The sequence below is a fragment of the Conger conger genome, chromosome 6 (assembly GCF_963514075.1).
Source record: "Conger conger chromosome 6, fConCon1.1, whole genome shotgun sequence".
Lineage (NCBI taxonomy): Eukaryota > Metazoa > Chordata > Actinopteri > Anguilliformes > Congridae > Conger > Conger conger.
The window spans coordinates 28,170,512-28,195,608 of NC_083765.1; the positions used below are offsets into that span (position 1 = coordinate 28,170,512).

General features: G+C 40.6%; 2 protein-coding genes across 2 annotated transcripts in view; one reads left to right on the top strand and one right to left on the bottom strand.

Annotated features, from left to right (window-relative positions):
* Positions 1-18,917, bottom strand: part of wdr17 (WD repeat domain 17) — a 32,769-nt gene extending 13,852 nt beyond the window's left edge. The window contains 10 exon segments of the mRNA XM_061245641.1: positions 61-143; positions 317-408; positions 568-736; positions 1,261-1,448; positions 1,551-1,673; positions 2,404-2,655; positions 2,962-3,192; positions 3,643-3,826; positions 4,215-4,343; positions 18,863-18,917. Of these exon segments, the coding sequence (XP_061101625.1) occupies positions 61-143; positions 317-408; positions 568-736; positions 1,261-1,448; positions 1,551-1,673; positions 2,404-2,655; positions 2,962-3,192; positions 3,643-3,826; positions 4,215-4,337 (1,445 nt within the window). The 5' untranslated portion in view covers positions 4,338-4,343; positions 18,863-18,917.
* Positions 18,918-21,895: 2,978 nt separating this feature from the next.
* The window catches only part of gpm6ab (glycoprotein M6Ab), a 54,986-nt gene continuing 51,784 nt past the window's right edge, over positions 21,896-25,097 (top strand). The window contains exon 1 of the mRNA XM_061246318.1: positions 21,896-22,026. Within this exon, the coding sequence (XP_061102302.1) occupies positions 22,023-22,026 (4 nt within the window). The 5' untranslated portion in view covers positions 21,896-22,022. The remainder of the gene's footprint in view (positions 22,027-25,097) is intronic.

The following is a 25,097-nucleotide window of genomic DNA, read 5'->3' on the forward strand; positions in this document are numbered from 1 at the left end:
GATGATAAAAGGCTGAATGTTAAAGGACGGGGAGAACTGAGAGAGAATTCCGGAACTGACCAGAAGCCATCCCCGCTGCACGTGGCGATCCTTTTGGAGTCTTTATGGCTCCATGCGATGCAGAAGATCCCATTTTTCCCATGCTTGAAAGGAATGAACAGGATAAAACCCTCAAAATGCAACCCAAAGCTGCCTTCTATCTAAGCACAAACTGCTAACAATTCATCCAGCCTGTCCTCAAATCTGAATAAAGAGTTTTGATTTTGCATAATACTCAGGTATGTCGTGCTTCTAAAACGACGGATATAAAACTTACCTCATTAAACCTTGTGATCATTTTGCCTTTTTTCACATCCCAGATGAAGCCTCCATTTCGAGATGTGGCCCCAGCAATGCAGTTCAGGTCTCCTTTACGGAGAATAATAACCACCATTAACAATCTCTTTACAATATCTTTTCTAGTGTTACGTTATCTTTTTGATTATATTATGCTTTGCATAAAACTATATACATATATGATTTACTTTAAGACTCAATTCACATTAGATATTAATGTCCCAGTCCTACCGGGGGCCCAGGAGAGGGAGTAGACCACCCCTTCATTTCCTGGTGACGTGTAAACAGCTGTCAGTGTGTTAATATCCCACACTTTTATAGTCCCATCAAAAGATGCAGTTGCCAGGAGATTTGGGTCATCTGGTTTGAATTTGCAGTCAAATATCGTCTCCACGTGTCCCTGAAAATTAACATTCCCCATCATTTCATAGCTAATCCTAATGTCAGAGAACATTCTCATAGAAGGCAACATCCATTTGTGGAGAACAAACTACAACTCAAAAGTGACAAAGCCTCCAGTAATCAATAAAATGACCATTCCAGCCAATAGTACTGGTTATAAACAGATCCCCACTATGAGAGGAAAACTCAACCATTTCATTTGTAAAAAATTGATTATCTGGCAGTAGTCTTAATATGCCCCAGCGTCTATTAAGAACCAGTCCCATGTCATGCAGCATTTAATTAGAATATTCCTGTTTTCATGACTAGAGTCCACAAAATTCATCAGATGCGATATTATGATTCTAGGGTCTGCTACCCTCTGCTACCCCAATAAATTGGTCAGCAGTATATTTTGCTGAAAGCCTTTTTTGCCAAATGCTGTATCACACCTACTTCAGCCCAGCTATAGTATCGCAGGCCAAACACACTACACAGATATGCCACCCACCCCATCAGAAGAAGATTATTAGGGCCACTCACCAGATCTCGGAGGAAATCCCACTTCTTGGCCCCCATGTCGTAGAGCCCCACCCCCCCATCCATGAAGCAGCAGACCGCATGCCCCGGAGGCAGGGAGAAGGCCCGGTTCTGGGACAGCGTTGGTGGGGGGACGGCTTCACTGGTGGAGGACGTGTGGTGGTTTTTAGTCGGGGATATCGACATCAAGGCTGGGCAGCAGGGACGAAACGGGCAGGGCATTCAGACCACTGTGGCTGAATCAGAATAAGACCGTCATTGAGCGTAAGCCTCACTGGTGGGAGGTCACTCACCTTTCTTTGCAGGTGGAGAATTTAGCACGTGCAATGCGTGGAAACCGGTCTTTTTGAGTTTGAAATTGTCCAGTGGTGTTGTCCTTGACACGTTCCATACCCGCAACACACCAACCTGTGAATCTTAGAAAAACATTACTCATTCAAACTTTTAAATCTTTTTTTTTTAATACCTGCATGTTTTTTACTTGAATCATCTGAACAAAAGAAGTGGGAACATTTCAAAAGCCAAAAAACTCAGGTATATTTCAGAAATTAAAAAACACTTTTAGTGCAAAGATTTGTTTTGCTGCCATATTATTTTAGTATTGACTATCTTATTGATAATATTTACAGTGGCATATTTTGGTTAGCTGATTAGCCATTCCCTGTGCTATTTGCCTGGAATTCTAATTTAAGTTATTTGAATGCCTCTTCTCTATAAATACATTTAAAGTAACAAACACTATGCTCTGTTAACACACTCACTAATGTAATAAGCACACTTACCCCCAGTCATGAACACTCACTTTTCTGTAATGAGGACACCTACCACCTGTAATATTCACTTCTGTAATAAGTGCACTTACCTCCTGTAATAAACACTCACTTCTGTCATAACTGCACTTACCTCTTGTAACAAACACTCACTTCTGTTATAAGTGCACTACCCTCTTGTAACAAACACTCACTTCCTTAATAAGTGCACTTACCTCCTCTAATAAACACTCACTTCTGTAATAGGTGCACTTGCTCATGTAATAAACACTCACTTCTGTAATAAGCGCACTTACTCATGTACTAAACACTCACTTCCTTAATAAGTGCACTCACTCTAGTAATAAACATTCACTTCTGTAATAGGCGCACTTACCTCCTGTGATGAACATGCCGGGGGCACTGGGGACCCAGGCCAGACACTGCACTGACGCGGCAGAGCTCGGGAAGCTGAAGGTGGTGATGCAGGACAGAGACTCTGAGTCCACCAGACGGATCCCATTGTGCAGGTTGGCCACCAGGAGGTAGTCGGTGGACAGGGGGTCCCACTCAAGAGCAGTGACCGGATCCTCTTCGTCAGTGCCCTCCAGAGACTCTGGCCTCAGGACGTGCTTCTGGTTCTTAGAGCCTGGGAACAGTCAAGCGCCCTGTGACTGCCTTAAACTGTGCTTGCATGAACCCCCCCTGAGCTTGCCTTGCAACTCTCACTGCCAATGGTAATATAGAACACAAGTGATATAGGTTTTGGAAAAGAAGTCCAACAATTCATCTCCTAAGAAAGGAACAAGACAGTTCAGACCCTAGAATCCAAGTTAGTTGAGTCAGCCATGTATTCAGCTGACTTGATTGAGCTTTAATTGATTATTAAGTGCAAAATAACAGAATAACCAGCAGAGCTGTTGTAAATGAAACCATGCTCATTGTGGCAGAGTACCGGGCTGGAAGACGGACAGGCTCCCATCAGTGTGTCCAAAGACGACCTTTCCCCTCTTCAGGGGGTGCCAGCGGAACAGGCAGATGTCAGACAGGAAGCTGTGGGCCTCCTTGTGCACTGCCACGCCTGAATCCGGCCCTGAGATGGTCCAGATGTAGAGGGGTCCACGGTGCGAGACAAAGGCCACCGCATCACCAGCATTCCAGCACCAGCTGAGAGAGGCTGGGATTCCTGCTAGACAAGCCCCCGCCCCACACACACACAGACACACACACACACACACCACACACACACCACACCAACACCCATCAATCAACAACAGCACAAAATATGGAAAAACATGCCAAACGACATGAAAACCAAATTAAATATTTGTGCCATTTGTCTGCATCTACTTTCTAAACAGACATCTTTAAATAGTCCAATCCTGGTTTTCCAAGCTAGCCATCTGGTGTAAAATAATTTATTGTCTCATGTTTATTTTTTGAAATTCATGCAAATCTGACTTGTGCTGGTCCAGCACCAGTGCTGAATAGTCACTTGTACAAGTGCAAGGCTATCTTCTAAGAGGAAAATGGTGTATCAATCTACCTACTTACTACAACAAGCCTCACACAGCACAACTGCAGGCACGGGTGTTGTGATTTGTAGGGAGGTGCGCTTTATTGATTGAGAGAATACCCTTGGTGTTATCCAGCCGTGCCACGGCTTTCTGCTCAGCCACATTCCAGATGATCAGCAGGTTGTCTGCGCTGGCGCTGGCGAACACCTCTGGGTTATGGGGAGACCACGATATCGCCGTGATGGTCTTCTTGTGTTCGGACATGATCGCACGAAGCTTGAACTCATTATACCTGTGGTCCAGCTGGGGACAGGGCAGATTTTTAAAGGACTCTCTCTCTCTCTCTCTCTCTCTATATATATATATATATATATATATATATATATATATATATATATATATATATACATATATATATATTATATATATCGCTCTCTCTCCCTATGCAGAGAGAGATTCTGTGCATTTTACTGCAAATTTCTGCTACACACCCATATGGATGCAACACAATGGTGGTGCTGACGTGACTCACGCCCTAGGTGTGTAACATACATTGAGATCACAAGATGAAAGATGCTATATCCATGATTTATATATTTACTATAAATACATGTTTGGCTATCATTCGCGATGTGCATAGGGCATGTTTTTTTGAACACGGGTCACATAGTAGCCACTGTGAGGAACTGACCTGGTAAACATATATTGCAAGAGTGGCACAGTAGGCAAACCTATCTCCACTGGCCGCACACACGTCTTTGTTCCAGGGCTGGCATCCCGCAGCCAGCAACCCCACCTGTTTGACCTGGGACATCTTTATCTGCGCAGGGAGAGAATGATAGAACTGATCCATAACCTCGAAGGACATGGTCCACTAATGCACATCTTTTAGCCAGATTACCTGGAAACCCTATACACTCTTTATACTACAAAGAAAAGTTCTGAAAGGGTTCTTTGGCTTGATTGATTCCATAAACATACCCTTATTAATTATTAGTATTAAGGCTTGCACACAAAGAATCATTTTGCCTGACAACGAACCCTTTATCTAGATAGGGTTCTTCTATTGCATCACAGGGTTTCTACTGGAACCTTTTTTTTTGGAGTGAACAGACCCCTGGGTCACGTGCTAATATTTCTGCATTTATACAATACTGTGAGCCAGGCATTTGCATGCCATGTTGGATAAGCAATGGAAGAATAACTCCATTCTTTACTTCATCAGTCAAATTCAGAGAGAAACCACAGAGGAGCAGTGAGATCCCTTAGGAAGAACAGGGCACCCTTTCTCAGTGACTGAACAACATGACCTTGCAGAAAGCACAAACACCCTGTCCTGGTGCATTTTATGCATCTAACAAGGCAATTCAGTTTTCACAGTAATAAGTACATGATAGTGTGACTCCCATAAGGTTACTTCATGCGTTATCTCCAATTCTATACTCAAGCACAAATTTGTTATTGCTCTTAATTTATGTATCAAACCGTGTGCCCAGAGCAACTCTGCCAAAGTAAGACAGCTGAGCTGGTTATCTCGGCTTTCTTTTCAGTTGAATGCCATGTGTACATGTCCCTCTTGATAAATATGCTGAAGAAAACAAATGGAAAAAAAGCCACATGTTCTGAACATTCCTTATTGGATGTAGTTGACAGACCACAGTTATCTAATGACACAGGTAAAATGATTGGAGTGATAGTATGGAGTCATATCCAACTGCTTCTGAGACTAAATGCAAAGCTGGCCTTGGGGATGCCATTTAAAATCGCTTCATATAATTGACTCAAACTAAGGATGACATGACATGACATTACAACTACATTGCAAAAAAACGAAACAAGCTAACCCTCAAATTGAAGGGGGATGGACTGCCAAAATATGCTAAGTGGGAATCGTAAAAAGCGGACAGAAACTCGTGTTAAAAGTAATTAACTTGATTTTATTTAGGCCAGCTCACAAGCACACACAAACACACGCACGCACGCACGCACACATCTATTTTTTTTTCACAATATCAATAAATCGCACTACATATGCAAATTGTCAATCTGTCAACCAAGCTAAACTGCACATTAGGCATCGAAAAATAACCTCATATTAGCATAATGAATCCACCTAGAACAAACATGAAACAATAGTGTATGTTAATCAACCATTTGCATTACAACTAAGTATTTTACAACAGACCCAATAAGAAATGTGGGCTATCAAAATTTTCAATAATAGGTCAATATTTTCTATATCAAGATAATTACGGTATGCTCGTTACTCCATAACAACTGCAACCGCTATGATAAAAATGCGCTCACTCTGATGAGGACAAAAACTTGGCGAGTACGCTATTCAGATAAATGCATAGCCTATCTCGTACAGTAAAGCGTACACGTTGACTGAGTCATCATTTAAAAGCACTGTAATGCAATTTTAGTAAGCGCTGAGTGGAATTAGCCAAACAATCCTCATTGCACAAGTAATCTCACCATTAAAATATGCATCCAGATAGCCGTGCCAAATATGCATATCTGAACAGTGAAGACATGATAACTATATTCTGCAAGAATACTAAACTCAAGCACGAAAACCGAGCCTCCGGTTCTAGATTAGCCTATGGACGCAAAGGCACCGCACATAGACCAAGCAAACTGACCGACTGCCACGGTGAGCAATCCTACCTTTACATCGGTATCGTTTTTTGTGAACCACTTGAGAATATCCATCTCGGTTTTTAGGATCCTATATGTGAAACACTGCTCGTAATCGACTCCCGGCCGCAGAAAATCGTTTGATGATCCCGTTTCTAGCGGACGGAGAGAGTCGACAGACCCCCGTGTGTGCTCATGGATGGGTACAGCTTCGCTGTGTGCGAGACAAGCGGGAGGCGGGAGCGGCAAAGCAGCACCAGTCAGTAGCCAGGCAACTGCGGATCCTTTTATTTTAATGATGCGTTTTTACACTCTCTTCCGCCAACTCCTTAAAGGTATTTTCCTTTAGTCCCTCGCACGACTTATATTTCTCTATATCTCAACTGTTCACCACACCTACACTTATGATCCCCCCACGTCCCTAACATTGCATGATTTCCTTTTGCCCATATATAACAGCAGCAGCGTAATAACACCGGTGAAGAGGATACCGTAAATTGTTTGTGCATAATGTTACTGTGAATGCACCGTGTAATTTTAGCAGGCTGTTTTGCACTACAGATGGTTCAGTAAATGACAAGATGTTTTGATCTGAGATCGAGATGTCACGATTCCTCAAAGATGAGGATCAGTAAATGTCAGTTAGCGGTATGATTCATGTCAAGGAAGACCAGACCTGATATGACCTGATTTTCGTGGGAAACGTCCATTCATTCATTTATTCATTCATTCATTCCAAACAATTTACAACTGAATATTTACATGTAGTAACCACTGTCTCCAAGTGGAGAGACATTTCCTTGGGCTGAAAATTAGCAATGACAAAGAGACCACTCTGCACTGCAGTGACTGTTTCCTAGGCGATGTGGACAGAATCTGAGTGGCAGCGAAACTGAAGTGGCACGTGTTCAGCCCAAGTATGTAGGCCTGCAGTCCTTGAATGCGTGGTCACAGTGCCTGTCTTCCAATCAATATCAAAGTAAACTCAAAATATACCTTTTTAAGGGGGCATCAACCACTTGATGACAAACCATGAAAACAATTTGGAATAATCAACAATAATCAATTATCTCTGATAATATGAATCATATTGTGCAACTTTGATTTAAAGTTTTATTAAAAATCAACATTAAAAATCATTCAAAATCATTCAAAATCAATACAGTGAACAATTATTGCGGGTTAAAAAATGTATCAGGTATTTAAAGTATTTTAAGTATATACAGTGCATCCGGAAAGTATTCACAGCGCTTCACTTTTTCTACATTTTGTTATATTACAGCCTTATTCCAAAATTGTACATAATTGTAGGTGTGGTGAACAGTTGAGATATAGAGAAATATAAGTCGTGCGAGGGACTAAAGCAGGGGTTGGCAACCCTGGTCCTGGAGAGCCGCAGGGTGTGCTGGCTTTCGTTGTTACTTGGCATTAATTGAAAGCCGTTGATTGCACAGTTAACTCACCTCACCTGGTTTCTTGGGTCTGAATCGGTTGCTTATTTTAAGGTGGAGACGAAAGCCAGCACACCCTGCGGCTCTCCAGGACCAGGGTTGCCAACCCCTGGACTAAAGGAAAAGACCTTTAAGGAGTTGGCGGAAGAGAGCGTAAAAACGCATCATTAAAATAAAAGGATCCGCAGTTGCTGCTAAAAAAGCCTACTCTGGATCCCTCCATCATCCAGAACTACTGCTTTCTCTTCTTCCTTTCCTTTCTAAAACTATAGAATGAGCCGCTTCTACTCAACTTTCTTCTTTCTTTTCTAACAACAACCTGCTAAACTCCCATCACTCGACAGAGACTGCGCTCCTCTCCATCAGTGAGTCACTCCATACCACACGAGCAGCCTCCCTCTCCTCTGTCCTCATTCTTCTAGATCTCCCTGCTGCCTTCGACACTGTGGATCACTCCATCCTCCTGTCTGCTCTGTCAGCAACAGGCATCTGTGGCACAGCCCTGGACTGGATTGAGTCCTACCTCTCTGGTCGCTCCTTCCAGGTTGCCTGGGCTGGTTCGGTATCAACACCTCGGCCCCTCGCCACAGGAGTTCCCCAGGGCTCAGTCCTTGGCCCACTTCTTTTTTCTCTCTACACTCGCTCCCTTGGCCCTGTGATCACTGCACATGGGCTATCCTACCACTGCTACGCGGACGATACCCAACTCTTCGTCTCGTTCCCGCCGTCTGATACGCAGGTTTCAGCCCATATCTCTGCTTGCATGAGGGACATCCAGAGCTGGATGGACAACCACCATCTAAAGCTCAACCCAGGCAAGACTGAAATGATATTCATCCCTGCTAATACCTCTCCTCATCTGGATCTCTCCATTTCCCTCAGGGATACCACACTCACGCCGTCACCCAGTGCAAGGAACCTCGGCGTGGTGATGGACAGCAGACTGTCCCTTTCCGAGAACATTGCGGCGGTGACCCGGTCTTGCAGGTTCTTCCTATACAACATACGGAGAATCCGCCCCTTTCTCACCCCCTACTCAACCCAGCTCCTGGTCCAAGCGATGGTTCTGTCCCGCCTGGACTACTGCAATTCCCTCTTGGCTGGCCTCCCAGCGTCCGCCATCAGACCCCTCCAACTTATCCAGAATGCAGCAGCTCGTCTGGTCTTCAACCTTCCCAAATACTCACACGTCACCCCCCTGCTTACTTCCCTCCGCTGGCTGCCTGTCATGGCTCGCATCAAATTCAAAACATTGGTGCTAGCCTTCCAAGCAGTTAAGGGGTCTTCCCCAGCTTATCTACAAAAAATCATCAGACCCTACACCCCTGCCAGACCTCTTCGTTCAGCCTCCACAGGCCGCTTGGCACCTCCCCCTCTCCAAACCTCCACCTCACGCTCACGACTACTGTCTGTTCTGGCTCCACGGTGGTGGAACGAACTCCATGTTGAGGTCAGAACTGTAGAATCTCTCCCCACCTTCAAGCGCAAGCTGAAGACACACCTCTTCAAGCAGCACCTCTCCCCATCCCTCCCTACCTCCCTGTGAACCTTAATTGTTGTCTCTGTGACTTGCTTTGTGTATCGGTATTTTTAGTTGGCTAGGTAAGCAGTGTTTGGATAGTTAACTTTGGTCACTTTTGCTCTGTTGTTTGTTTCTTTGTTAAAAAAAAAAAGAAATTGGCCCTCATCCTTATCTTTGTTGTACAGGTAGCAGTTGAAATTGTACTTCCCTCTAGAGTCTTTCAGCGAACTTATCCCTGGTTATGGGTATGCACTTTGTTGTACGTCGCTCTGGATAAGAGTGTCTGCCAAATGCCAATAATGTAATGATTAAATTCATTTTTTTCCTCCAAATTCTACACACAAAAAAATGTATTAAAAATAAAAAACTAAGAAATCACATGTACATAAGTATTCACAGCCTTTGCCATGAAGCTCAAAATTGAGCTCAGGTGCATCCTGTTTCCACTGATCAACCTTGAGATGTTTCTACAGCTTAATTGAAGTCCACCTGTGGTAAATTCAGTTGATTGGACATGATTTGGAAAGGCACACACCTGTCTATACAAGGTCCCACAGTTGACAGTGCATGTCGGAGCACAAACCAAGCATGAAGTCAAAGGAATTGTCTGTAGACCTCCGAGACAGGATTGTCTCGAGGCACAAATCTGGGGAAGGGTACAGAAAAATTTCTCCTGCTTTGAAGGTCCCAATGAGCACAGTGGCCTCCATCATCCGTAAATGGAAGAAGTTCGGAACCACCAGGACTCTTCCTAGAGCTGGCCGCCCGTCTAAACTGAGCAATCAGGGGAGAAGGGCCTTAGTCAGGGAGGTGACCAAGAACCCGATGGTCACTCTGTCAGAGCTCCAGCATTCCCCTGTGGAGAGAGGAGAACCTTCCAGAAGGACAACCATCTCTGCAGCAATCCACCAATCAGGCCTGTATGGTAGAGTGGCCAGACGGAAGCCACTCCTTAGTAAAAGGCACATGGCAGCCCGCCTGGAGTTTGCCAAAAGGCACCTGAAGGAAGAAACAAAATTCTCTGGTCTGATGAGACAAAGATTGAACTCTTTGGCATGAATGCCAGGCGTCGTGTTTGGAGGAAACCAGGCACCGCTCATCACCTGGCCAATACCATCCCTACAGTGAAGCATGGTGGTGGTAGATGCTGTGGGGATGTTGGTGCTGCAAAGAGGAATGGGCGAAACTGCCCAAAGATAGGTGTGCCAAGCTTGTGGCATCATATTCAAAAAGACTTGAGGCTGTAATTGCTGCAAAAGGTGCATTAACAAAGTATTGAGTAAAGGCTGTGAATACTTATGTACATGTGATTTCTTAGTTTTTTATTTTGAATAAATTTGCTAAAATTTCAAAAAAACGTATTTCATGTTGTCATTATGGGGTGTTGTGTGTAGAATTTTGAGAATTTATTCCATTTTGGAATAAGGCTGTAACATAACAAAATGTGGGAAAAGTGAAGCACTGTGAATACGTTCCGGATGCACTGCTACTACAGTCAATTCTATGTTGATCAATCCTCTAGTGAACTGGCCTACTCAGTAGCATATTAACAGGGTCAATGTCCTTAGAGTAGAATGCGTTCTAGATGTACTGTATGCGAATGTTCAAGAAAATAGTAGTACAACATCAGTAACCTGATGAACCACTGTTATTAGTAGTAGTGATATTTCTGTATGGCAAATACTTGTACTTGTAGATGTAGTAGTGTAATATAAAAACAACAGACCCAACTGTCATGACATGCACGCAGCTTGTTCTGAGTAATTGACTCATTCATTATGTGGAGTTTAATTAGAGAATTAATTAATTGCGTGAAAAAAAAGATGTCATTAAATATACGCACATTGTTATAAAATATATTTCCTTCTGAATTGAAAAGTAAAATGGGCTGTTCCAAACGTTGTATGGAGGAACAATGTCATTTGATTAAAAACTTGATTGGAGAGGGGAAAATGCATGAAGAACTGTAGGATGCTCAGCTAAAATTAAAGCTCAAATGCTTTAAAATGGCAACAAAAACCCGAAACACATGGAAGAATACGAGCAACTATTGTTAAAACGGATTGAAGAATAGTCAGAATGGCAAAGATTCAGCCATTAATCAGCTCCAGAAAGATCAAAGATGATCTGCAATTACCTATAAGTGCAATTACAGTCAGAAGACGATTGATCAGAACTAAGCTATCAGCAAGAAGCCCCCATGAAGCACCATTGTTGAAAAAAGGGCATGTGCAGAATCAGTTAAAATTTGCCAAGGAACACATCGATTGGCCCAAAGAGAAATGGTGTAACATTCTGTGGTCTGATGAGAGTAAAATCTTTTCGGGTCTAGTGGTCATTGACAGTATGTCAGATGACCCCCGGGTACTGAATTCAAGCCACAGTACACTGTGAAGATTGTGAAGCATGGTGGTGCAAAACTCATGGTATGGGGATGTTTTTCATACTATGGTGTTGGGTTCATGTACCAGGGATCATGGATCAGTTTGGATACATCAAAATACTTGAAGAGATTATATTGCCATATGCCGAAGAGGAAATGCCCCTGAAATGGGTGTTTCAACAAGACAACGACCGCAGTTAGTTGACTCGATACAACACAGATGCGCAGAAGTTATCAAAAACAATGTTTATGCAACTAAATATTAGTTCAGTAATTTAAAGTGAAGTTAAATCTTGAAAAATTTCTTCAGTTTATACAGTTTGAAGAGAGTTTGAAGAGAAAAATGTTGACACTGCCATTTTTTTGAACATATTAATATTCCTTTTCTTTGCTTCCTGTAAAAGAATAATGCAGACTTGATAAAATTTGCTAATGCTTTGATTTGGAATTGAATGTGTAATGTTTCCACTACTTTTGAAATATTGAACTAAAAGCTATTAAAAAATATTTGCACTTTATTCACTCTGTTTAATGCACTGCTATTTATTTGAACACAGCTGTATGAAATCTATCTATTCTCCTTCTTAAACCAACCGTGGTAGGAAAATGGGCAGAGCCACACTCACAGACCTCTTATTTTCATCTCTGAAAAGAAAAGTCTCTGCCTTACAATTCTTCTTTTGTTGTTATGAATAACATGGGAATTGCAATAAGACAAATACCAATGGTGTCATAGCAAATATAATCACGGTCACCATGATAAAATAATTAATTCAACAAAATTGGCTTTGGTTCATGTATCATATTCATTAGGTGTGAATAATTGCTTGTTGTTTTAATCATTTTGACATCATCATTCTCAACAACAATAACAACAAATAATGAAGTCATCAAAATATATGTATATTGATGCATAATATGACCAGTTAATCAGGAAATATTTGATGTAGACCTAGAATATTATTTGCCAATGATGACTTGATGGTAGCTGAAAACTTTACTCCATGGTTACTGACACAATATGATTAAGCACGTTAACTATTTGTACTATATGTATCTAGAGTCAATAACATAACATTTGTATAATGTGTAAATACACATTGTCATTTCTACTTGCCGAACCCTTTAAACTATTAACTATAAATAAATCAATGAATCTCGGCTTTCACTACTAACATCAACATGACAGCGCAGGCCCAAACGTTACTACACACATTTAGCACAGCAATAGACAGGACAAAATAGCTGTCGTTCTCACAGGCATACTGCAGGCGGCGCAAGACACACAACAGCAAAACTGGCCGTCTTCCTGTCTGCTGTATATTGACTTTAACTCCTTTAACTGACTACTTAATTACCTTCTAACTGTCGCCTAGACTAGCTGTATTAAATATTTACCCAAATTAAGAGACAGTCCTCTCCTACAACTGTGTTACTCACCGTTTTTTGTTTGACACCGCATCACATGTGATAATGTAGAAGCATGAATTCAATATAGGTCTATTTATGCAATCAACAATTATTTATGTTAAACATGTTATGTTTAAACATGTTATGTTATGTTTTTATTTTCTGCAACACGGTTTTAAAAACTGTAAACCAGAATAAAAATCTAATAAGTGCATACAGACTTTCCTAAACCTTAACTTTTAGCACTTTTAAATATTTGCAAATTAAAACTAGTGTTTGAATTTAGGCGTAATTAATAACTTTGTATTCATTTTATATGGATATCATATGATTTTTTTAAATGAACAGAGCTAAGAAAACGTACCTCCTCCGTGAATCGGAACTGAAACGCATCGAGAAAATGCATGGTTAGCGCCTAGCCTACACATATTCAAAGGGGATTAAGGTGATTAAAAGTGAAAGAGCCATGCTCAGGAACCTGCAAATCCGATTTGTCATTGGACGGGGCCATAGTGCTTCTGCTCATAGGTGGACCTGAGATGACCGGAAACTCCGACCTCCAGCTAGACTATGCGCGTTGACAGGAGCGCGTTCCGGCACTACAGCTACGCAATGTACCTATATCTCGATGCAATGTACAATGAAGACCGAGCACATTTCCGGCTGACCAAACTGAATGTAAGAATTCTACTGTGCCATCCTACAGTGCAATCCTAACGCACGGCAAATTCTAGAAAGGGAACAATGGTGCACACTGACTGGGAATCTGCGAATACCGATTTAGAGAGATTTACGCGGTTGCTCTTTGAGTGACCTGATTATTTGCACTTCCGATTAATTGGCAGAAGACCTTTATATTCACATTCACATTCAAACCTTCGATAAAACCTACCATATGTATTATTATTATTATTATTATTATTATTATTATTATTATTATTATTATTATTATTATTATTATTATCTGTTTTGTGCTCACTATGGTAGCTACTGTATGTTTACTAGTGGCCCAGGTTCATTTATGGGTTCCATCTGCATTGAGAAAAATGAGCTCTTCGGTGTACCTCCCAAATAGAAAGCATCATTTGTCCATTGTGGTAATAATTCTAGTTGATTTAGCAAAATGTTATTCCACATTTTAGAGTGCCAAATGAAAATAAGCTAATTGCAACAAATTCAGCAAAACACGCAGAGAAAGATAAAAGTTTTGGAAAATTAGCAAGTTATCAATTAAGTGAGTGTGTGGTTAAATGAAATGAACATTTAATTTACCGTTTAATCAACCCAATGGCAAAGGTGTAAACAACAGTGCCTTTCCTGTTTTTGTACTGGTATGTTGTGTACCTCACTGCAAAATAATTGTCCATGTCACACAAACACATCAGCCACAGGCTCTCAGAGGAAAGTACACCTTGAGCTCCATTTGTGCCATACCCTCACAAAAAAACCATGCTTTCAAAAACCACATGTGTCCAAAAACCACATGAAGTGTATCCATGTGAACGCTGAAAATAACCCCACTTATAAGATTAGAGCAGAAAAAATAACCAGTGCAATTTCAAGTCACATGTTTTGTTTTCACATGTGGTAAATTGTAGTTCCCATTTGAAAAAGCGAGAGACACAAATTTCACATGGCTTCCCTGTGACCTATTTTATTTTCACATATGGACATTTTCATTCACATTAATTAATTAATGGATTCATTGAAGGCATTAATTCACACATGGAAATATTAAAGGTACATGACCACTTGTGATTTTTTCATGGGAAAAGGCACGTTTCACATGTATTTTATTCATAACAGTATAGTTACCTATAGGCCACAAATATAACATAAGCCAACTATTGTCAGACGTCTACATCAGCACGCAGCAAGTGTGGAACAACAGTGGGTGAAAGGCAAAACAAGCCATTACAATTTGAAAGAATCAAAATTGTTACCAACCCTGAATGTTCAGTCAGACAGTTTGAACTTTACAGTGGAAACATGGGGTCAGTTGCTGTGTGATTAGCTGGATTTTACCTCAGAATTACCTCTAGACCACAAAACTGCATCACAAATGGAACAGTCATTCAGTCAGAGATATGCTGCAAAGATTATGTGCTCCAGGTGTAATGCAGTTTTGTGGTCTAGAGAGTTAAATGTGAGGTTTAACTCTCTAGACCACACAGCAATTGACCCATGAAACACCTATTATTTCAGCAGTGACTACATCTTAGCAGAGGCTGCTTTATAAAATGACATTGTTACTGCTTTACATTTTATTACTGTAATGTGACAAGATTTTTTAAAGTTCTTATTTATTTGCATGAAATAAATAAATAGTATAACATAGCCATACACATCTGAGCCAGTGCCTGTAGCCAGAACTAGTGAGTGTATGTTGCAACTTTCTCTCTGATGAAATAGCACGATAGCTTTGTGGACGCTGCCTCACAAACAATATGCTGCTTCTGCTGATTGAAGGTTCAGCTTCAAAGGATATTAAAGACCTGTCAGCTCATGAAGCTAAAAATCCCCAATGGAGTCCTGAAAGATATTTAAATACAATTTGAATTAGTCAAACTGGGTCTGTTATCAGAGTCCCTTGGTGGATAATAATGCTTACAGTACAGTGCAAACCAGCCTATTGTTTTTATCTCAGAAACAAAACCTCTGCTCTGACTTTTGCTGTCATTATGAATGAGTATATCAGGGTGATAAAACAGCAACAAAAGCAAATAAGTGACTTCCAGGATTTCCCCCAGCAATTGATTCTGTATAATTCAAACAATCACTTCGGTACCATTACACTGAGATCGTTCTACACCCTTTTCACAATCATTTTAAGATATGATCATAAGTGAATGCCACATTCCATTGTACCCTTCTTAGGGTGTTGGCAAATTTGCCACTTTAGCATTAATATCCCAACAATAATATCGGGATAATGTAATGGTGGTGACACTTACAGTCAGGTCCATAAATATTGGCACATCGACACAATTCTCCTCTTTTTGGCTCTATACACCACCACAATGGATTTGAAATTAAACAAACAATATATGCTTTAACTGCAGACGTTCAGCTTTAATTTGAAGGTATTGACACCCAAATCAGGTGAACGGTGTAGGAATTACAACAGTTTCTATATGTGCCTCCCACTTTTTAAGGGACCAAAAGTAATGGGACAATTGGCTGCTCAGCTGTTCCATGGCCAGGTATGTGTTATTCCCTCATTATCTCATTTACAAGGAGCAGATAAAAGGTCTACAGTTCATTTCAAGTGTGCTATTTGCATTTGGAATCTGTTGCTGTCAACTCTCAATATGAGATCCAAAGAGCTGTCACTATCAGTGAAGCAAGCCATCAAAACAAACCCATCAGAGAGATAGCAAAAACATTAGGTGTGGCCAAATCAACTGTTTGGAACATTCTTAAAAAGAAAGAATGCACCGGTGAGCTCAGCAACACCAAAAGACCCACAAGACCACGGAAAACAACTGTGGTGGATGACAGAAGAATTATTTCCCTGGTGAAGAAAAACCCCTTCACAACAGTTGGCCAGATCAAGAACAGGAGGTAGGTGTATGTGTGTGAAAGTCAACAATCAAGAGAAGACTTCACCAGAGTGAATACAGAGGGTTCACCACAAGATGTAAACCATTGGTGAGCCACAAAAACAGGAAGACCAGATTAGAGTTTGCCAAACAACATCTAAAAAAGCCTTTACAGTTCTGGAACAACATCCTATGGACAGATGAGACAAAGATCAACTTGTACCAGAATGATGGGAAGAGAAGAGTGTGGAGAAGGAAAGGAACTGCTCATGATCCAAAACATACCACCTCATCAGTGAAGCATGGTGGTGGTAGTGTCATGGCGTGGGCATGTATGGCTGCCAATGGAACTGGTTCCCTTGTATTTATTGGTGATGTGACTGCTGACAAAAGCAGCAGGATGAATTCTGAAGTGTTTCGGGCAATATTATCTGCTCATATTCAGCCAAATGCTTCAGTACTCAGTGGACGGCGCTTCACAGTGCAGATGGACAATGACCGGAAGCATACTGAGAAAGCAACCAAAGAGTTTTTTAAGGCAAAGAAGTGGAATGTTATGCAATGGCCAAGTCAATCACCTGACCTGAATCCGATTGAACATGCATTTCACTTGCTGAAGACAAAACTGAAGGGAAAATGCCCCAAGAACAAGCAGGAACTGAAGACAGTTGCAGTAGAGGCCTGGCAGAGCATCACCAGGGATGAAACCCAGCATTTTAAGGGACCCATTACTTTTGGTCCCTTAAAAAGTGGGAGGCACATATACAAACTGTTGTAATTCCTACACCGTTCACCTGATTTGGATGTAAATTCCCCCACATTAAAGCTGAAATTCTGCAGTTAAAGAACATCTTGTTTGTTTCATTTCAAATCCATTGTGGTGGTGTATAGAGCCAAAAAGATGAGAATTGTGTCGATGTCCCAATATTTACGGACCTGACTGTATGTTTTCAAAGGCATTTTAAAAACCACCATTAAAAACCACCTTTTAACCAAATGTGGGATTCCCAATTATATTAGTAAATCTCCTATATCAACCTCGGATAGTGTAGACAAGCAAACATTCTCCCCTGAAATGCAAGATGTCAGCCACTGTTTATCCTCATTTTACTACTTATTGTCCTCCTCTGAGCTTACTTTCCGACATGTCACTGTCATTCTTCAACAATAACAAATATACATCAATTCTGTTATATGAGTTTTTAAAGCAAACAGTACACAAAGTTACTTCAAGAAGCAATGCTCGTCATTAACAGTGCGCTCCCATGACTGCTCATATGGCCGGTCCGCTCCCAAGGACCCAGCCACTCTCCTGCCTACCCTACAGTATGCACATTACTAATTCTCCTCTTATAGGACAATATATATCTATATATATATATATACTCCATATGTATGCTGAATATTGTAAAGTAAGCTCCGAGGAGGACTCCAGGATTGTTTGTGTCTACTAATTATGCTCATATGTGGATGGATGCACTACGGGCACATGGGAGTTCACCACTGTGCCATTAAAGACTAAGTGCCTAATTTAAGAGCACTACCTGAAGGCAAGAACGACAATGACATCAGTTGCCTTGAATTAATTGCACCTTATTTTAAGCACAGTTCTTGCATGTCAGTATTCTATAATGTGATCTATAGTGAATACATTAACTACAATCACATTGACAAATGTGTGTAAAACTAGGCCAACTAAGTGGTGTCATACTTTACGCTAGATAATGGGACTAATGAATCACTGTTTTTAAAATTGCCGTATTACTGTATTACTACTTAAACCAATCTTTAATGCTTTAGCAATCAAATGCTTTATGATCAAATAAGTAATTATTGACTTAGTCACCACTCAATTAATTCATGTCATTAACGCAGAAATTGTCAATAAATTGATTTATTGTCAATACATCATAATTAGATATTGATAGCGGTTTCTTTCTTTTCCCTTTTTGTTGTAAATGCATCAATATAATATAATTATGTACCCTAGTATTGTTTCCTGGTATTTCGAATTATTTAATTGCATCATTAAAAAGTTTTGTTTTGACTTAACATGTGCGTCCATGTCATCTGCACTAGACTTAATTTACGTTCATGTGAACCTGGGGTTCGGTGTAAACCGTAAGTTGCACTCAAAGATATGACATATGTTCGTATGTACACAGACAACAACAGGTCTGTTTCTCACTGTTCGCGTTAATGTGCACATACAGATAGACTTACGGGTCGGGAAAACTGAATCGTGGGTTGGTTACATTAAATCACAGCGAAACACGCTGTAAATACCCACCGTGGTTATACAAAACGAGGGATAATAGTACTTGATTTGTAGGTTCTCCGCCATGTTTGATAACATTCTCATTAAGAAGTAAAAAACGCCAGTACACTTACCTTGCTTAATTCAGTGGACAGCAAAGTGGTGCTGAAATTAGGTGTATTGCCGAACAGAAATACTTGCTACGTGTACTGTATGTACTTATTTCTGTTTCTGTATCGCTTCACCGATTGGACAAGTCAAGTACTTTTAGTCGCTACGGTGATCTATATGCGAGCGGTCATTGGGTAGCTGATGAATCAATCAAATACATCAAATCCCCATTTCTTGGTTTAACACTGGCAAATGGTTTCGTCTCTGCAAAATCTTGACCAGAAGGCGGTGTCCAGACGCCATGGATAAGCGAAACTGTAGTCCGGAGGAATTGGTTCCAGTCAATTCTTCAGAGCAATTGTGAATTGTGTATTACAATCATTTGAATTTAACAACGCACATTATTTTGGAACAAGATCGTAGGCTATTTCGCTTTCTCGATCACCGAGGAGCTCAAACCTCTGCGTGTTGCAAATAATAGGTAACCTAATGCATTACCAGTTGTGCCAATACACATAATCATTCCATTTCGCCATTGTCCAGATTTTAAAAGACATTTGACCATTCGATGCATTCTCCTTCAGCACATTTAGGAGGGCGTGATGAACTATAACACATCCTTAGATTACACGTAGCGGGACAACATTGCAGCCTAAATTGTTAAGACATTTCAGATCGGTGAGTCATATATTATGAACGAGAAAGTTTTTCTTTTATTATTTCTATTTAGTTCTCAGGTGGAACATTGGTAGGCGTACTCTAGGGTTTCTCTTTATCTTCATTGTCTTGAGGCTATGCAGAAAAAAGAAATAGTGGACATGTTCACAGTGTCTACAGTGTTAATACTGTATTTTGTTTAGATGAAAATGCATTTGAATGAATTTAAAAGAGAAGCTTATAGTATACTGAATGAATTACGGATCACACGAAAAGCTTTTATATTTAAATTGAGGAAGCCTGGTTAAGTGTTTCCCCCTGTATATTAATGACATGCTTCAAGCAACAGATGGCGCTGCTCCCATTTTAATCGCCGTTTTTTAAACTGAGATAAGGGTGTGTACAGCTAAGATAGGTGACAGAAAAAAGAGCGCCACAGTAACGCAGACACGATGTGGTACACACATAGGCTACAGTTGACGATGTGATCAGTTGTACATGATTATCGGCAAAGTAACAGGGCATCCTAGCTGGAAATGGTCAAAATAATGCTTAAGCAAGACAATGAGAAATGGCATTAAGAACATTACATTTCCGGCATCGATATTTTCCTTTCTGTGTTATGGGTCAGACTGTGTTGGCCAATTCTATCGGGATCAGAAGACTGATAAAGATATACCCTACGACCGAAAAGTCACAATAAATTCCTGCGTTTTGTGTTCTGTGTGGAGGAATCGAGGGGGGTTTCCAAACCTTAACTTTTTATCATATTTTATCAAGCACGCATTTATCTATGCCTGCTTTTCATTTTAAAAAAATATCACAATATTATTTAATTTATTGCCACGTGTGTACAACCTTTCAAATATCATGTGAGTGTGCAGCCTAGTATTTCAGAGCATTTAGCCTAATGCTATATTTTCTATGGCACATTTAATGACCATGAGTTGATCACTAAGTCCTACCTCCCACATACAAATAATTTCAACAAATAAATACACATTTTGAGCGGGATAAGTAGTCCTGGCCCATGGAGTGCAAGATATATTCCAGGTTTAATGACCAAGATCAAAAGGAATAAAACGGAAGTAACATACCTGGCAAGGACCAGGGCTGCCAGGCTTGCCAGCCAGAGTTATGAGTGAATTTGTAAAACCTATGGATTCAACCTCAGGGTAGAAACAGATTTTGGGGACTTTAAATATTGCAATAGCTGCATTAAAAGTGGCAGAGCATTTAACTAATCTCCTAACAAGTATGTTGTAATACTAATTATATCCGTTATACCAATTCATCATATCCAAAATATTTACTTGCGTGGGCTCCCCCATCCCATTCAGCTTTCAGGAAATCTAATTTAACTTTGCATTCTTTTTTATGGATAGATACTGTACACTGACCACAGTCATGGCCATCACCTATTTATGAGGTCCAACTGACTCATCTTGATCAACAGGTTGTATAGTAAATCAGTATATCAGTGGTTTCTGAAGAATTTCAGCTGGCTGTATTAGCCATTTCTTGCTTCAGCTTTTTAGTTCTCTTTCCATTCACCTGGGTTGACATCATGGTGTAGGCCTGTACTATTCCACTTGCATGGTTTTGCACAGCAGAGCCACATCAGACACAAACATCTCAGTTAATCTGACTGCATGGTCAAACTAACAGGGTATGAAAGGAAGAGGCATAACAACCAAGCTCTTATTTTGTACATAATACACATCTCTGTAATCATCACAAACAAAAAAAGAGCATTACATGAAAACAAGTCATATTTTGTTTGCACGATGACTCAAAAATAGCAGTAGGCTACCTTCCACTGAGTAAAACATGTGCCTTGTTTGACACAACAACAGCATTTTAAAATGAGCAGTGATATGAGCAGATTGACATCCTGTATGTTCCCTATTGGATTCATATTAACTCTGATTTAGAGTTCAATTAACATTGAACATGTTATTGAATGCTACAACTTATGTTAATTTTTATTTAAAAAACATGATGTATAACGTTGTTTAATTTGACGAAGATGTAAAAAAACCGCTCTGTGGAAAAAGAAAATACTGCCAGGGGTGTGTTTCTGAATGGTAAGGGACAATTGACTACTGTAGGCCTACAGATCATTTAGCCATATCAGCTTTGAACGATACTTTTTACGTTTGAAAATAAAAACACATAGACATAGTTAAACCAATAGAGTGCATGAGTGTTTCTATACAGCTTTAGTGAAAGACGGAATAAGCCGGGTAAACGGATTTTCACACAGAATACAAAACGCCATGCATTTACTTTCAGGACCACATTAACTAGTTGCTCATTGATTCATTCGCACAAAACCCCATTGATTCTCAATCACTTTCTACTGCAAAGAACTCCGCCCGCTTCTGGTCTCAGTGACGTCGACCGGTCCCACAGTCTGCTTTTTCCGACCCATACGAAGGACATCCGAACAAGTTAGACTACAACTCTGGAGTAAAACTTTGGTCTACCGAGCAGACTGTCACATTCAGAGCACAACAACTTCCAATGGGTGAGTACACCACAGTCATTACTACTTTTTTTTAGATTCAGGTACTGGAAATCACTTTAGGCGATTTCATTGGTTTCTGGCACTGCGAACCTACTGAAGGCATTAAGCGGTGAGCGACTTGCGGGGGATTGCCTAGCAGAGCTATAATAGCTATTAAGCACATTTACTGTCGGTATATTAGGTTTATATGCTACCACTCTATATATAATAGGCTTATCAATGCTGTTTCGATGTAAACAAGCATCACCAACGTCGGCTACTTCAATCCATAAGTTGAAGAGACAATGACAGGTTAATGTTGGTTATATATAAATAAAGCACTTATGAATTGGATGGCTCAAAAAGTTGTTCTGTCTCGCGGGACCTTTTGTCTTTTTCCGTTAGCTGAGTGATGGCTCGGGGTCTTTGTCTGTCCAGGAGAGTGTGCGCAGTTGCATTGATCGCCAAATCCACTGCAAACGTCTGAAAGCGGGAGACAGAAAGAACCCTTACGCCACCAGCTGCAGTTGCGCATCACGTTTTACAAGCAGCCCACATTGAGAAAGCACAGCTGCACTGTAATTTAAAATGAAAAAGATAAAACACACACGCACACAGAGAGAGAGAGAGAGAGAGAGAGAGAGAGAGAGAGAGAGAGAGAGAGAGAGAGAGAGAGAGTTGACCCAGGTCAGTTTAAATGAACTGTTCTTACTTTTTCCGATATTACTCCCCCCTCCAAAAAAAAAAAAAAACGAAAGCGGATAATCAGATTATGTCGGTTGTCTGGTGGAAGTAGTGACAGCCGTAGCTGATTTATTCAGAAGGCCTACTGTACGTACGTCATACCTATTTTACAGTTTCGTTTGAGTTCATGTGAAGCCTGTCATTCATAGATTGTAGACGGGGTTTAAATCAAGCAAATGGCTGTATATAATAAAAAAGATGCTATGCTTATTTTACTAAATAAAAATAAAAAGTGAAAACATTACATCAAAATGCCTTTATGCTGCATGTGTTAGCATATGATCATTAATTTTCTTGACAAATCGTTTTTTGGACTCTTTTTACTGGCCATTATTATTTTTGTTGTAAAAGAATCCTACCATGTGTGCATGCTGCCAGGAAAAGTTTCCTCAATAGCAGGAAATGTTTTTCCTTGTTTTTTTTTTTTTTTGTCTGCTGAGTTGTGGAATAAAAGTGATCACACTGAGGATGCAGACAGTTACTCTGTTGCTTCACTCAGGGAAAGGCAGAAATACATTGAACCTTATCCCACAAGAACCATGGAGTGGCTGAAGTATCATCATCCAATGATGGTCCCCCGTGCTTTCGAAGCACTAGCACACGCACAAACTTTCCATCTTCAATGCTCCTAAAATGAAATAATAGCAAAAGACAGGTATTCAGAGAAGGTTGAGAATGGCCAAATGGCATGGGAAAGCCATAAACAGACATAGTTTTCAGTACAAAGACAGTCTTCATTCAAACTTCATTATTCAACAGGATTGCATGCTGAGAGGCAATGAAATGCAAAAGCGAAAGGAAAAAAGAATGCAAGTGTCTGAGTAAGACTGCATAAAAATATTCACTGTTACATAACTTCCTGGCAACCCACTGATATGCCACCTTTTTAATTTTATTCCTACGTCTTAGAAAAAAGGAATTGTCGCACAAACTTCAGAGCTGTGCTTCTGTCAGTTTTGTCGCTGCTTTGTGCAGTTGTCTCATCTTACTGTGACCACATTAGTTAATTGGTTCAGATTCAGTGTCAGGCTTTCATGCTTCTTTGCTTGCAGTATTTACTTATGTTTATCACAAAATAATAATAACATTTTGAAAATAATACAACCTGTCCATTTAGCATTTTAGAGGAGTCTCACCGCCATGTTGTAAATGACTGTAATGAGTAATGAGTAATGAATGATGTTGGGTGATGAAAGGGCAGTTGAGGGCCTCATTCCTTCGATCCTCTCTGTAGTTTTGTTTTTTGTTGTTCTCCCTGCATGTTATGCAGTCAGCAGTCACATGAGGGGCTAAATGGACACATTGTGTGTGAGGGAGCGCCTCCCTCCTGTGCTCTCCTCCTGTGTGGGGCCTTTGATAGGCTCAACAACTGTTACAGTGTTTGCGTACACGTCTCTTTTCCCCTTGGCACTCACGACCGGGAGTTTTCTGCTTCTTTCTTTTGTCAGTGCGCATAACTTTATTTGGGTCACTGGGAATCTGAAATGCATACGAGTGTCCCTTGTTCCATCTCTTGTTGGCGTCAGAGGACGGGTGATTATGGGAGTGATAGGCTGTTTCCGGTGACTTCTACGCAGAGAAGTGGTCCCAGTGTAGGGTTCTATCTGGTCCAAGCTGTTGGTGACTCACTGTTCTTGCTATGTGTCTGTGATGTTGCAATGCAGTGTAGCAGTTGCGTGAGAGGATCTGTAGCCAGAAGCATGTTGGATCCCCGAGTGAGGCCCTGCTGTTTTTACCTTCCGGCGTGGTACTAAACCTGGTCTGTCTGAGTAAATATGTGTCTCTAAAAATGTATCACACAGAGAATGTGTCAGCTTCTATTTGCCCCGGATAAGGACATGCAACAAATTAATCAATAGCACAATGATAGGTCTAAAGCTAATGTTGCAAAAATATTGTGTTTGGTTATGATGGGATGCTTGTGTTCATTGGACTGGATGAGAATAATTTGTTTGGTTTGGTTTCTGGCTTTATTTGTGATACAAATAAAACCGAAATAAAACCGAAAACCGAGATGGAAACCAGTATGCTCAATTTCATCCTGGAGCCTGCACTACTCATCAGGAAATGCTGCCAAGACATTTTGCTGTGGAAGTTGAGGCTAAATGATTTATAGTGAAGAAACAGACTCCTCAGCATTTCATAGTAATCATAAGTACAAACCAGCGTGCCAAAAGCTTTCATTGGTTTGAACTTTATCTGCTCCCCTCGAAGGAGCCAGCGAGCGTATTTGGTGCTTATTTGTTGCTGTCTTACCTGGCAAGACAATACCATTAGCATACCCTGACTTGACCCTTTGTAGTAGAAATGTTCTGGGTACAGCTGTGTACAGATTATTTATAGGTCAT